Source organism: Panthera tigris, chromosome B1 (genome assembly GCF_018350195.1).
Source record: "Panthera tigris isolate Pti1 chromosome B1, P.tigris_Pti1_mat1.1, whole genome shotgun sequence".
Lineage (NCBI taxonomy): Eukaryota > Metazoa > Chordata > Mammalia > Carnivora > Felidae > Panthera > Panthera tigris.
In genome coordinates, this window is record NC_056663.1 from 62820225 (window position 1) to 62836215 (window position 15991).

The 15991-nt window shown below is 41.4% G+C and overlaps 1 protein-coding gene across 4 annotated transcripts in view; it reads right to left on the bottom strand.

Moving 5' to 3' along the window:
• The window catches only part of KLHL2 (kelch like family member 2), a 120639-nt gene extending 104917 nt beyond the window's left edge, over positions 1–15722 (bottom strand). Inside the window, exons 1-2 of one of the 4 annotated variants that reach the window (XM_042983661.1) lie at positions 15574–15715; positions 2586–2711 (exon numbers count right to left, since the gene is read on the bottom strand). In XM_042983661.1, the coding sequence (XP_042839595.1) occupies positions 2586–2711; positions 15574–15599 (152 nt within the window). In that variant the 5' untranslated portion in view covers positions 15600–15715. Of the gene's footprint in view, positions 1–2585; positions 2712–15573 lie in introns of all 4 variants that reach the window. The other 3 variants (XM_042983663.1, XM_042983664.1, XM_042983662.1) reach the window with 3 other exon arrangements.
• Positions 15723–15991: the final 269 nt, after the last annotated feature.

Below are 15991 nucleotides of genomic sequence, written 5' to 3' on the forward strand. Positions count from 1 at the left end.
TCTGATGAATCCCAAGAGAGTTTATTAAAAAAAAAAAAAAAACAATATCAGTTAGTGAGTTTATTAAAACAATCCTGGATATAGAGCTGGCAGCAAACACCCTCTGGCTATTTAAAAGTCGTTCTTTGTTCTGAAAATCAGCATCAACTACCAGCCTGGTGACACGTTGGTTCCTGATATGGTACGACACAAAGAGTAAGACGCTGTTTCACAGCCATATAGTTCACACCCAAAACGGGACAAATAGGTACATGAAGGCTAGAGCAAAATAAACCCAGGATGAAGCAAGGACACCAGTGCTGTGCATGTAAGCAGGAAAAAATCTCACAGACTCAGAGAAGTCAGAGCAGCAATGAACCTCACATTCCATCCTGTCTCCTCACTTCACTTTATAGTTAAGCCTCAAAGAAGTAAAACAGTTCGCCCAAGTCCAGACTGTGTCCCTAAACCGGGGTCATCCACCTCAGGGGAAGGTGTCACCTTCCCTGAAGTTTAGTGAGTCATGCCTAGGTCAACAGAGGCCCTACTCACACCAGTGGAAGGCCATGGTTATGGTGCTCCCACAGAAGGGGGTGGGGAGAGGAAATGTGAACAGGAAAAAGTCAGTCTTTCTAGACTTTTCAAAGAAAGAGAAGAGCCATTAAAAATCTCAGTCTTAAAATGACCAGACTAGGGTCACCTGGGTGGCTTAGTCGGTTAAGCGTCCGACTTCAGCTCAGGTTATGATCTCGTGGTTTGTGAGTCTGAGCCTTGTGCTGACAGCTCAGAGCCTGGAGCCTGCTTCAGATTCTGGGTCTCTGTCTCTCTCTGCACCTTCCCCGCTCACACTCTGTCTCTCTCTCTCAAAAATAAACATTAAAAAAAAAAACATCTTAATGACTATTTTTCTTACTTTTCAGTTCCATTTAGTAACCACTGCAGTTTACATTCAATAACTACTGTTAAAACGGGATTAAAAAACTAGAACAGCACATCCGGACCTGCTGGGTTATCCCAACTACATATTTTCCCAAAGACTAAATGAAAACATTAGAAATACTATCAGAGCTGGACTAGGAAGCAAATCAAGTATGTTATAGTCGATTTAACTTCCTTGTCCCTCTCCACTTCACTCTCCACCTAGCAGCAAGTATGTTCTTTTCAAAGTACAAATCTGATCATGTCACTACCCTGCTTAACACTCTCCAGTGGCTTCCTCCCATGACAACAAGACTGAAATGTGTAAGGCCCAGAGTATGCTGGGCCCCACCTGCCCACTCAGGCTCCTCTCTTGCCATGACCCCCTTGACATTTGTGCTCCAGCTGCCCCTCATTTCCTCCAATGAGGCCAGCTCTGTCCCACCACCAGACTTGGGCACTGCCATTCCCTGTGCGTGGAACAGTTTTCTAACCTCTCCCACCCCCATCCTGCCTTCATTTCCTTACCTCTGTTTTGCTTTAGTTCTCAGCACAAATATTTCTATCAGGTCGGGAAGCCTTTCCTGACCACTGTTATCAACCTTCACAGCACCAGGCAGCCCTCCTTCATAGCACTTACTGCCATTAAAATTTACAGTAAATTATGTGTGTAATCCTCTGATTAATGCCTGCTCCCTGCATTCAACCATAAGCTATGTGTCTCATGCTCACCATTGTATCTCCAGCACCCAACAGATAAATATTTATTGAATCTTTACGTAAAGAAAAAACAAACAAATGATGGGCCTAAAGGGTGGACTTTTACGAAGACATAGCACATAGAGATTGAAGGACAGTTTAAGTCACTCCCTTCTTTTTAGTCCAAGCTTTTAAATATATGTACTTTCACAAAGAGAACAATGCAGAAAAAAATACTTTCACAAAGGGCTAAGAAAACTAAACCAAGGTTAATACACACATTAGTCTTTTAATTAAAAAAAAAACAACTATTCATTTTCCAATCAACTTTTAAAGTCACTTTTTTCATATCAGTGACCTTTAACATACTTAAGAATAACGTTAACAATGGGCAGGTCACCAGTCCTCAAAATTACTACCACCACCACCACCACCAAAGTATCACATTTTTCCCTTACAGTTTTCTTTCCGTATCTTTGTGATAAGTGAGAAACCCTACACCAAGTCATCCAATAGAACTATGGGAAATATATGTAATATATAATGCAATTCATAATTTTCTAGTAATCACATTAAAAAAAGAAACAAGTGAAAATAATTTCAATAATATATTCTATTTAACCCAAAATATCCCATATATTATCATTTTTAAATGTAACCAATATTCTTAAAAGTTATTAATAAAACATTGTACATTCTTTTTTGTACTAAATCTTGGAAATCCACTTTGTATTTTCTACTTACAGAACATCTTAATTCAGATTAACCACATATGGCTAGTTGCTACATATCGGAGACCAGCCTTATACTATTCATGCTTCTGATTAAAAAAACAAAACAAACAAACAAAAAAAAAACCCGTAGAAACAGCTTTTAATGTTGTCTATATCAAATAAAGAACCAATGAGGCATGAAGAGCATATTCACTAGAAACAACTACAAAATAAAGGGAAGAGACCCATGTTACATGAATATTAATGTAATAATACCTTCTTAGTTCATTCATGACTTTGAAAGCTTTCTTCATATGCCAAGGATTCACTGTCACTGGGCAGTGTTTTTCAGTATTATCATCTTTTGAATCGAGAGGCTTCTGATGACCCTGCTTTGTGCATCTGTACATAAAAGAAAAAAAACAGAAAAGATCTTATTAAAAATAATTTAGTTCTGGCTTGTTAGGCTATAAGAGATACAACAAATCTCTCAAATTCATTTAGAAGAAGTCTTGCAGTATATCCCAATGTAAGATCAAGACACAATTCAGAGCACTTTCTGATGGTCACTACGATTTCAACAAAAAAGTGGGTAATCACCTCCACGGTGTCAAAGCTCTATCACAAAGGAGCACAGAAAATTCAGTAAAAGTGGTTCAGCAGATACTTTAAAATAAAAATGCTGAGAAATGATCTCTGTTGGAAATTAACATGCTTTTAACAATCTGCTGTAGTCATACATTATTTACAAACCAAGACAGGAACAGGACCATATTTTACACAAACTTCAAAAACTTAGACTCTGATTTGAATTTTGCTCTCTACCTGCCAGGCTATTTATTTACCCCATATATTTCAGACCTACTCTTGTAACAAGAGATTAATCCTGTTAGTTAAAGTTTATTGAGTATTTACTATTCAGCAGCCACTGTGCTAAGTTGTTTACTTGTATTATTTGCTTAATCTTCACAACAACTCTGTGAGCTCATTACTATTACCATCCCCATTTAACAGATGAAAAGATGAAGGCAAAAAACAATTTAGGTAACTAAATAGTAGAGCTGGGTAAGAGCAAAGTCAGTCTGACTCTTTGAGCCCATTCTTTTCACTAATGTTCAATACCATTTCCTACATTAAGCAATGATATTTAACTTCATATTTAAACATAATTTTTAAGAGCACAGGCTGTATTAGTATTGCTGTATAAACTACTCTTTTGAGACTTGGGAGCAAAAAAATTAACAAATAAAATCAGGGTACCATGGCAGGGAGTGGGGATTAACTACTAATGGACACAAGGGAACTTTCTGAGAAGACAGTTGCGCAACTCTAGAAATGTACTAAAAAATCACTGAATTGTACAACTGTAATAGGTGAATTTTATGGCATGTAAATTATACCTCAATAAAGCTATTAAAGAAAAAAATCAGGATACCAAATTAAGCCTAAAGAAGTCATACTTGCATATATATCACACAAAGGACAACAGGCAAACATCATTATTTATTGCCATATTTCTCTTCGTACCTCTTTCTTTCCTGACCCATTCTGAAAGGATCACTTATTTTTAAAGTATTACCTCTTACGAATTCACTCAGCAAACATTTTTTGAGTCCCAACTATGTACCAAGCACCATTCTAGGCACTTGGAATACAGGTGAACAGTGAACAAAAAAAAAGACTCCTACCCTCACAGAGCCTGGAGTCTAGCAGGGGCGATGGGGAGGAGACAATACGCAGAACAAATCAGTAAAACGGGCAGCACATCATAAAATAAGAGCTACGGATATAAGAACAAAGGCAGGGTAAAAAGAATCGAGAGGACGGAGTGATACAACTTGCACTAGTCAACAGGGCCATCAGGTCATCAATAGCCCAACTGAGAAGTGAGATCTGAACCAAGACTAGGAGGTGAGAGAAGGTCCAGAAGGAATGAAGAGCTAGAGCCAAGGCCTACATGTGCCTGGTGTGTTCCAGGAATGGTGAGGCCAGGGCTGGGGCTATGGGGGCAGAGGGAAGTGCAGATCATGTAGGACCTGTGGGACACTATAAGGACTTTGGCTTTTACCCTGAGTGAATAGGGAGGCATCACAGAAGAATGACACCATCCAAGTTACGTTTTCAATAGGATCACTTTGGCTGCTGGGTGAGAATAGTCAATGTGGGCAAAGATAAAAGAGTGTAAACTATTTAGAAGAGTGATTCAGTAGGAGATGCCAGAGGCTCAGAGCACAGTAGTAGCAGTGGAGGTAGGAGCAGTGATGAGAAGTCGCTGGGTTCTGGGTATATTTTAAGGGTAGTGCCAACGAGATTTGTTGACGAAATGCACGTGGTGCATCAAAGAAAATCAGGATGACTCCCAATTTTTTGGTTTGAGCAACTGGAAGGACTGAGTTTCCATTGAGATGGGGAAGGCTGCAGGTGGAACCAGTTTGGGGGTAGGAAGATCAAGAGCTTAGCCTTCACACATGTTGGTTTTAAGATATCAGACATCCAAATGAAGATGTAAAATTGGCATATTAGAGTCTAGAGTTGGAGAAGAAACTTTAGCTGGGTAGAAACGTACACATAGAAGGTACACAAAGCAATGGAACTCAAGCACTCAAACATTAATGTAACCTCTACCATTAACCACAGATGCTATCTTTGCTCAGTCCTCCATTCAACACTAATTGAGGCATCTGATTCTTCAAGGGTTTGCATACCAGAAGTGGAGATAAGTCATGTGTCCCTATCACTTGAGAGTTTTTAAAGGGGGGCCTTACAAGCAAATGAGTACAAGACCCTGCCTCCTGGAGGTGAGCCCACAGCTGGAATGGGAGAATAGGACAGTACATCCTCGTGTGTGTGTGTGTGTGTGTGTGTGTGTGTGTGTGTGTGTGTGTGTGTAGAGGGATGGGTTACGCTTGGCCTGAGAAAAAGAGCTAGTAAGTCTAGGAGACAAAGATGAAAGAACATTCAGATCTGGTGGAGGGGACTGGGAAACATTTTATAGTTTAAGACATATTCTCATGCTATTCCCCACCACCCTTTCATAAAGAAAACAGTAGGAGGAAAGGGAAATTATATAGATATATTCAACCTATGCAAACTTTCTGACCACATAACACTGAACGTCCGCATGTATAGCAACTTAAGAAGTTTTACATTAGCTTCTAGTTTAATAACTTAAGAGTTTATAACAAAAGGGAAATATAATATTGAGGACTGACAAAACTATCACAGAAGGGCTTTTCAATGCTCAGAATGGAAGTGAAAGCAACTCAGTCCTAGAAAGAATACCATTATTTAAGAGCCAAGAGTGTTTATATTTGCTTAAGAAATTATGAATTAAAACTGCCTGCATTAGAGAATTAACTTTAAGACAGCTACCATACATGGGGCGCCTGGGTGGCTCAGTTGGTTGAGCCTCTGACTTTGGCTCAGGTCATGATCTTGCAGTTCATGGGTTCAAGCCCCTGCTCAGAGCCTGCTTCGGATTCTGTGTCTTACTCTCTCTCTCTGCCCCTCCCCCGCTCACACTCTGTCTCTCTCAAAAATAAACATTAAAAAAAAATTTCTTTTAAAACTACCATATAGCAATCAATATCTATATAGGTGCATTCTTAAAGCTATGTTCAGCTCCTGCTTTTTCTGATGTACTCCATAAACTCTACAAAGAAAAGACTTTATTCAAAGGCTTAAAGGAATAAGAAATAACACTGACTTTTTTTTTAAGTGTTCTCTGTACTGAGAGCTACTTACAAATACAGCACCCTGCTGCACAGGGCTACATTTTCAACACTAAAGTCCTTTCCATAATTTTCCATTTCCTATATGGTTTTGTGTTAGATAGTCTCTCACTCAGAAGCAGAACTGAGTAACAAAATGATACATCATGCCTAAAACTACAGATGTGGAAAATGAACATACACTAGGAACCAGCTAAGTGGGAGGTGAAGGTTTACCCTTTCAGGTATACCAGTAAGTGCAGTTAAACCTTCTCCCTGCTTCCCTTCTGAAGCAGGGAGGTAGCCTTTTCCAGAGAAGCTCCTCATTCTGAAAACTGTCTTCTTTTAATTATCTAGAAGAGATACTTTTTCAAAGTTCTTTCATTTTAAGTCTTTCCCCAAGTCTAACTCGCAACCAGTCTTAAAACTTTCCAATAGCTTACTGCTATCAAAACATACTCAACATAGTTGAGGTTTCCAAGGGTCTGGATCCCAATACACAGCTATGTTTTATAAGAATCTTTGAGTCTTCCTTCAATGACTGACTCTTGTATAAATTTCCAGCTGTGGGTAAGGTTGGCTTCTCAGACCAGGTAACTAGGTAACTCTAACTCTGCCCCAAAACACGCTAGTGACAGAAATGAACTCTCAGAGAAGAAGAAAATAAAGTCTCTCACAGGGCTGTCTCCCTCAAAGAGTCAATATCCATAAGCAAAGGTTTAAACCTACTGCAAGAATTCTGTGGCCATCTTAGAAATGAGGCATAGTTTCTTTAGATATACATTACTTGTTCTGGCAGAGTGATTCCTAATGGCAGGGGTCAGAAGGATGAGAAGCAAGGAGTACCTGAGTGGCTCAGTCGGTTAAGTGTCCAACTCCTGATTTTGGCTCAGGTCATGATCTCATGGTTTGTGAGATGGGGCCCCATGTTGAGCTCAGTGCTGTCAGCTTGGGGATTCTCTCTCTCCCATTGTCTCTGCCCCTTCCTCACTCATGCTCTCTCTCTCTCTCAAAATAAATAAACTTCAGAAAAAATTTTAGGAGCGCCTGGGTGGCTCAGTTGGTTAAGCATCCAACTTGGGCTCAGGTCATGATCTCACGGTTTGTGAGTTTGAGCCCCGTGTCAGGCTCTGTACTAACAGCTCAGAGCCTGGAGCCTGCTTCAGATTCTGTGTGTCCCTCTCTCTCTGCCCCTTCCCTGCGTGTGTGCGCTCTCTCTTACTTTCTCTCTCAAAAATAAATTTAAAAAAAATTTTTTAATTATTGATTTTTAAAAATCAATGAGCCAAACAATTTTTCAAACTGCACTCAACCATCCCTTTTCCCATGAAGATTTGGGCAAGCCCTTTTTATAGGACTAGGTATATCTGAATGACAGCATCTCCAGAAGCAGGGGTGAAAGGCAGCTATGTATAATTTCAAAACAAAACAAAAAAAGTGATGTAATATGTCCCACCACCCACTTCCCTCCCACCCCGGGACAATCATCTCAGATTGAGAACAAACACTTTAGAACATATGAGTTGTTCATGTTTTTAGGGTTTTCTGGTAGAAACAATGCTGTAACTCATGTGAATGATGCAGCTGCAAAATTTAACAGGGGACCAGACATTTTCACATGCAGGACACAAATACTTAGCCCCTGGGTGGCCACCATCTCTGCTCTCCCCTCTGCCTGTTCACCTCAAAGGCTGTAAGACTCCCTTGCTCACAATGAGTCACCCACCATTACTCACAAACTTCTGCCAAGTTCACATCAGCAGCTGTTGTTTTCGGTCACCATCCATGCTCTACGGCTCTGAAGTTTCTCCATTACTTTATAATATCTCTTCTATTTTCTGTGCTGTCTTCCCTAACTAAACTTCCACTCAGAAGCTGATTATACTAACAACGCTCCAGTTTGCAAGTCCAAGATATCAGAAGGCCGATATTTTAACTAGTATGTTATGTCACTCTACAGTTTCCCAACAAAATAGTCTCACATCCTTCATCTCACCCAAATAACCACCGTAGTATTTAGAGGTTGTAAAAATAGAGGGCTTTCTCCACTGGAAACAGGATTTGGTTTGTGGAAGAGTTGTGGCTTCAGTTTTTGCAATTAGCTAAAGACAAAGAGACATGCTCTGCAGATTCTCTTCAATTGTTTGGAATTCAAACTTGCATTAGGTATAGAGCCAGCAGACTATCATCTACAGACATTTATTTGGTCCTATTACCAAATAAATGTAGCTTTAAAAAAGTTAGTGTCTATATCTATTTACATGTAAGAATTTGGATTGTACCTTCAGTATGAAGACCTATAGAACTGAATATAAAGCATCTTGTGAGACAAAACAAAATCCCTGCTCTCCAGTCACAGAACACCTTACAAGACATGATAATGATGCCACTGAAATCTTGCCATTTGTGATGACATGGGTGAACCTAAAGGGTATTGTGCTAATTGAAAAAAGTCAGACAAAGACAAATGCCACATGATTTCACTTATATGTGCAATCTAAACAAACAAACAACAAAAAAAGAGAAAAAGACTCATAAATATAGAGAGTACAATCTGGTGGTTGCTAGCGAGGAGAAGGTTTGGGGAGTGAGAGAAACAGGTGAAGGGGATTAAGAGGTACCAACTTCCAGTTATAAAATAAGGCACAAGGATGAAAAGTACAGCATAGGAAATATAGTCAATAATATTGTAATAACTTTGCATGGTGACAGAATAAAAGGTAATGCCACTGAATACATCAGTATAGCACATATATTGCCAAAAGTTATGTTTCAGATTTCTCTGAGCTGGAAAAGCTGGAAATGCCCAATTTTCCTAAAATGGATTAGCAATTAAGGGAGAGCACTGAACCTACTGGAGGACAGAGGGAGATCTCACACACACCCTGGACCCACTACTCTCCCCCCGGGATTTAGTCGTGTGGCTTTATGTTAAGTGTGCGTTGAAGCACTGGCAGGAGGACGTGGTTGGGATGTCTGAAGTGGAGAGGTTGATGAAAGTTGGAATATAATTGCTCTCTGATAGTAGAACAATAGAGCTGTAAAAAGCTCTGCTTCAGTTCAACTCAGCTTGCTCTCCCTCTTTCCCTCCCACCTACACGACAAACAGAGCACAATCAGGCACTTTTTGTCCCTGGCAGTGACTATTACCAGGAAAGGGACCAGGGTAAAAAGCATGTCTTATGCAAGATCAATCTTATTTTAAAGAATTTGTTATAAACAAACAGTTAACAAAGCGCTGTCAGAGTGGGATATTTGTGATGTGCTAAAATAGGGAGAAAGAGGTTGGTGATCCATTTCAAACACTTCCGTGTCTTTTATCAACTCTTTTTTCTGGCCTTTCTTTTGCCACTTTCCCTAGTATTACCAGCACTTGGCTAGTAAGAGAGGGCAGCAATATGATTTCACAATTCAGTTGACCAGGCTACATTTTCTAACACTCGGATGAAAACACACTAGAAGAGGACCAGAATCAGCTGGAAGACCTGAATGGTATTCCTGACGATGCCAAATACTAACCAAGTGACCTTGGGTGTAGTCACTTGGCCTCTCTGGCCTTTAGACTGTTTACTTACAAAATAAGGTGCTGTTATTCCACAAATATGTCTAATACGAAATGTAATAGGAAAGTCAAAGATAATAACACCTCACCTACTTGCCTCAGGGAGCTGTACAAGCATTAAATACTGTATGAATGTAAACACAGAGTTAAGAAAAATGTTGAGGTTAGGAGCTGAACTGAATATAGAGATATATTTTTATGGATTTGACTGGCCTTCCTCCTTTTTAATTGTGACATTCAATTAAAAATTATTAGCAATACTCCACGCAACCACCAGTGTTAATAAATCAAGTAGATAAGCACTGCCTAGATGCTGACTGCATACCCTAACATAAGCAGAATGGGGGAGATGAAGGAGGCTGAACGCAAGAAACTTCTCCAGTTACCATCTAACTGGGGAGGCACATCTGAAACCACCAGGGAATGGCACAAGTCAGCACACAGGTGCAAAATAATGGGCTACCAACACTAGAGGAATGCAAAGAGCAGCTGGAATGAATTAGAGTAAATAGGGAAGACTTTGTGAAGGAAGAGAGGGTTCCAAGTGGGCTTTGGAAGAATTCCAAGTTGTTTTAACTGGGGACAGGCTGGGAAAAGGCTGGGGATTCCTCACTCATGATAAGGCAGAGTTTACTCTAGGAGGTCAAAGCACATAATACTTTTGAACATACTGTAAGATTAGGACAAAATGATCGAGGATTCTGACCATCTATCTGGTTGAGATAACTGGTTTGGTAAGTCACTTGATGTGACTCTAAGATGTTGGGGTCAAAATGGTAAGTGGATTGAAAGGTGAGGAAACAACACATAGAGATCAACAGGAGAAAAGGTAAAAGAAAAATGCAGGTATCAAGGGATGAAATCTGTTCAGGATAGAAGGAGTCAGAATGGACACTTGAAACCATGAGTATACAGTTTCCAGAAGTTGATAACTGTGAAGAATGATGAGAGACAGAGAGACAGAGAGAGAGAGAGAGAGAGAAATCAAAGACCATGCCAAGGCTTTGGGTATCTGGGACCAAAAGGATGATTATTCCATTGATTATGTGCAGATGTTATAAAGGGAAATCAGTTTGAGAACAAAGGTTACAAACTCAGTTTTAGACATGTTGAATCTGATGTGTAAGCTAAGAGCAGAGAAGTTCTATAAGAAGTTGAAAATTCAAGACTGAGGCACAGATCTAGAGCCTAGGCTTAAGACACAGATGGAGCCACAACTTAGTGATCAATAGTTATTAAAAAGAACTGGCCAAAACCTGCATCTGTGAGGAGCAGCCACTGCCAATGAACCGTAACAGAAGAAAAGCCATCTAAGACAGAAAACAGTGATCAGTGAGAGAGTCCCAACTTCTCCTCCTACTTGATAACCTTCGAAAAGGAATTTACCGTCTGAAAAAAGATAAGAACCTACACCAACATAATCTCATGTTCACAAGATTAAATGAGATAAAGTAATAAAGTAAATCACATTTAGCAACCTAAAACCTACAGGAGGGAACCAAGAAAAAGCAGTGTCATAGAAAGCAAGGGCTTATTTTCAAGGCAGGATCAGTGAAAAGAACTGGTCAAAAAAATACTTCAGCAAATGTCAGCCATCTGAATGTAAAACAGTAAAGCACATAACACACAAAGTATACTGACCCTAGCACTACGGGAATTGTATTAAATATTTGTTTGCTATCAGTTTCAACGACAATGAAAAAGACTTTGTTTTCTGAGATATTCCCAAAGTCTGGTCATAGTAAGCACCCAATAAATATGAATGAAAAACCTTATCTCCCTTATTATAAACAGTAAATAATATTTAGAATTTGGAAGAATTCTATAGAAGAGCATCTGAAAAGCAATTTTCATTCTCTGTATCACCTGAAAAGAACCTTCTCCCTGGTCTTAAGGAAGAAGTTCAACTGTTTTCATAAACACTTCTAGTGCAGTTCCATTACAGCCACAGATGAGTAAATTTACAGTCACCTTCAAGAAAGCAGGCTTACTGATATTTATTGAATGCCTACTGTGTGTATTATAGAAACAAGAGGTTTGGGGCTATTTAGTGGGAGAGGGAGGAGTGATTTCCCAGCATCAGAAAAATTTAAGACTACTGCATCAATGTTACCTATTTCCAGAATCCACTTCTCAAGTTCCCAAATACACCTCAGAATTTTCCTTACATAACACTTCTTTCAACACACAGTGATCCATGTCTTCTTTCAACATTACCTTGTCAGCCATTATTACTCCTACATATTTTAAACATCTTTGTCTGTCACTGAGGAGATTCACCTATCATCTGACAGATGCCCAATTTACATTCATGCCTACTTAAACAAAACCAAGAATACATTCCAATGTGCTGTAAGACAAACCAATGAATACTGGGGTAACCTGCGTCAAGGTTCCAAATTCACAGTAACTCAATCTTAAAATTAGAAAGAACATTAAACGTCATCTGGTCCGGTAGATCACAAAAGCTGGGCTCCAGTAAACTTTTTATTGATCCGTGACAAAATAAGGAAAATATAGTAAGTTTTCATAAAACTAAATTAATTCAATTTAAAGACTATCCTTTTAAGTCTGAGATTACATCCTTCTTTGTATTTGGAAAGGGACACTAAACTGCCCTTCCTTTTACAAAAAAAAAATGGTGATAGCTGATAATTATTATTTCATCAATTTTTTTTCTACTAAGCAAAAAAATAAGTTCGCAGTTCTGTGATGGACCTCAGTTTATTTATTTATTTTTTTAACTTTAAAGGTCAGTGAAATCCAAAATTCTGAAAACCTCTGCTCTGATTCAACCAATCTTCTGCTGCCTAAATCCCTATGAACACGGTCAAGAAGATGTCTGTCTGCCTACGCTTGAACAACTCTGATGCCAAGAGTCTCCAGTGATGTGGAATCGCTGATCCAAGATATGGTTGTATGTGAGACATGTTTGCTGAGCTCTGTGAAGGAAAAGCAAAGATGTAAGGCTTGTAAAGAGAAAACCAACATGTAAAAGCAGAGCCATTAAGAAAACAAGGACCAAAACAATGTTCAGTGAGAGGTGGTCAAAGGGATGCATGCCACCCTATACCTCAGCCTTCCCTCAATTTCATAATTATGAAAATCTTTTACAAAAATAACTATAAAAGCTAGAATATGCAAAACATTCCTGAGGTCAGGGCTGCACGTCTCAGTTTACCACCCAAAATTCCTATACTAACCTACATCTAATTTTTAGTTACACACCTTAAGATTCAATCAGAGGCAAATGTCCCATCATCTTAATATCACCCAGACTCCTAAATGCAAGAGAATCTAAACGTCACATATAAGATCCAAAAAACAACAGGCAGAGAGATATGAAGCCCAGTGACAATATGAGAATCAAAAAGGATGAGGAGAACTTGGAGGCAAAGAGTGAAAGAGTGGAAAGAGTAGAAGAGATCAAAACCTAATTTCAACGAGCCCATCCCATCCCAAAGGAACTAGAGAACCTGGGCAGTCATCCTACCCCTCCAAGACAATGTGCTAACAGGCTGAAGGGCAGCAAGGTGGGATCTGAAAACAGTGTAAAACTGGCTGTCACAAGAGAAGGACGAGCATAAGCTCCTCCACAGTGGCAGGCAGAGACAGGCATTCAAATATTCACAGAATTAATGAGTTAATAAACAGACACTCACCCAAAGAGGATCTGAGCTCCTGCTTCCAACCACATCACCCAAGGCATTTTAAGTCCACATCAAACATCTTTCCTTGCCTTAAAGCTCAGGTTAAAAATCTAACCTTACAAGAAGCTGAGCCCTCCCAATAACTTTGACTGCCTCCATCTACCCAACTCAAGCCCAGTGAGGCCCAATAAAGCTCCTTCCCAAAGACACTGTCTACAATCCTCAAATACAGCACCTATGATTTAGTGTGGAAGGAAAAAGTAAGCTAATGGGAGTGAAGGCAAATAGGCCAAGGGGCAGGAAGGGAACCTATTTCTGATTCTAACAAATTCTGGAATGAGGGTTAATTTTAGATGGGCCAAATGAAAATAAACCCCATTTGTATTTAGTATTAAATGAATATCAACAATCAAGAAGTCTCACCAACTTTAGCCACCCCTCATTAAAAGAAGTTTTAACAAATCTTTCATCCCTGCTGACATTCCTTGTTTTCCATTACATCTCAGCCTGTCATTGTTCCAGCATTATTGATGGAGTCTCAATACCAGAGAATTGTGCTGGATACCAAAATTATGATTAATTGATCTGTCCTAGATTCAGTTTATCACTATTTCCATGCACACGTCCATTTCATTTTCAATTATTTCTATTTAAATCATTTTCTACATCTCTAGTCCCTCCCTCCAGAGGCTGCTTTTTGTCCACACCCTTTTTCCACCTGCATTCTAAGAGCCCCTTGTTCTTTCCTGTAGTTTCCTCTGCTCCAAAAGTAAAAGGGGACTGCAGGAAACTGATATAAAGGGAACAGGCTTAGTATAGATAACATGCCTACATGATATATTCCATATACTATGTGCTATCTACATACAAGAACCATTTCCTGCCTTAATTGTGTCTAAGCCTGGACAGAACCCATGTGCTGGTGCTATATTCATGCTGCTGATGCTAACAATCCACCATCATGTTTCCTAGGGTTTAGGAGCCTTCCCAAACCTGCTAAAGAACATGACTCGATCACAAAGCCCTCAAAGCTAAGTGATCACGAAGCCACTGAGCCCTTGCTTCTACTGGCCAGGAAGGGTCAATTCATCAGTTTTATCATCTACTCCTTAGATCCCCATGACCTGTTCCACTCAAGCTAAAAATTCTGTAAGGCACTTTTAGAAATTACAGTTCCAGGATCTTATAGTTCCAGCTCTCCTTAAAAGGGCTGGACATCAAAAAATTATTCAGTCCAGGCCAAATACCCATATTTTGGCTGGAATTCTGCCAAATAACCACAAGAGGCTGGTGCGGTACAACTGCCATGGAGTGAAGCTGGGCAAATCTAAGTGAAAAACGATAAGGCTCCATGAATAAGCTCTCGTGAAAAGGTACACTGATCTCAGAATGAGGTTTGCTTGAGGTTTGAAAAGTCAGATTCAAGGGGCTCTTGTTCCCTGATAAAGGTTAAACTAAGGAAGGCAAATCAAAATGGAAATTTTCAAAACTCCTCGGGATTTATAGTCCACTTTTACCAAATACTTTCAAAAAATATATACTGTACTGAATAATGCAATTCTTCAGTATCTTCCACGTAATTGTTCAACTGTTATTATTTCTGGAAAGTAGTTTCGCTGCAGGTATCTTGAATGTATTTGGGTACCAAGGAAGAAGACACCTGTGCCTGGCAGGTAGCTACACTACTAATTTGCCTAGGGTACCAAGGAAACAGAAGATGCTCTGGTTTCTGGATACAATTTTCTGCAGTGCCAGGTAAAAGAGGTCACATGCCCTGAACAGCCGTGGCTCACTTAGAGTGATGTAAAAGCTCTTCAGATATTAATTTTGCTAGAAATTCGAAGAAGCAAGCAATCTAAGGTCAATTCATTTAGACGCCGGTGTCTGGTACTTTCCAGTTCCTTTTTTCAACGGACTCCCGTGCAGCATATCTCCATCCCTTAGAAAGGGGTTGGCAAGCTAGGCACCAGCAGCCCAAGCGTTCCAGGGAGGCGCACACAGGACGGGCAGAGTCCCCAAGCCCAGCCCAGCCGGAATCTTCTATTCGCCTGGGATGGGGAAGCCCCTTCCCTAGATACTATCCAGGGTTCTAAGTCACTGCCTGGCCAGGCTGAGTTTCCGCCCGCGTCCGCCTCAGGACTGCGGGAACCGCACCTCGTCACGCCCCGCAGCTCCCACCTCCCGCCGCCCCCAGCGTCCGCTCCCCGGCGGCTCCGGGCGTCTTCCGCCGGCGGGCACCGGGCGGCCGTGCCCGAGCAGCGCCCGTGGCCGGCGACACGCGCCGCAGCGGCGCGCTTATCCGCAGCCGCACAGCCCGCCCGCCTGCCCGCCCGCTCACTCACGCGGGAGGCAGCGGCGGCGTCTCCATTGTGGCTCCTCTCGGGCTTCAGAACGCAGGCACCGACCGCCGCCGCCAGCACCATTCCAGCCGCGGACGCCGGCACTGCCCGCCCGCCGAGCCGCGTTCCATCCGCCCCGGAGGGGGCGCCGCGCTCGCCTCACCGCGCGCCACCACCTGCGGCGGCGGCCCCCGCGGCCATGGCCCGCTCGGCCGGGCGCGCTCCGTCTGCCTGCGCGGCTCCCGCGCTCTCCGGAGTGCGGGGCGGTGGCGGCGGCGGCGGCGGGACGGGCGGGCGCGCGGGCTCGGCCACTTCCGGGTTTGGCCCCGGCCGCGCCGACGCCGTGACGGGACGGCGATGCGGCCTCCCGCGGCGGCCGAGGACCCCTCCCTCGGCGCCTCCCCTTCCTCTTGCTGCTGCT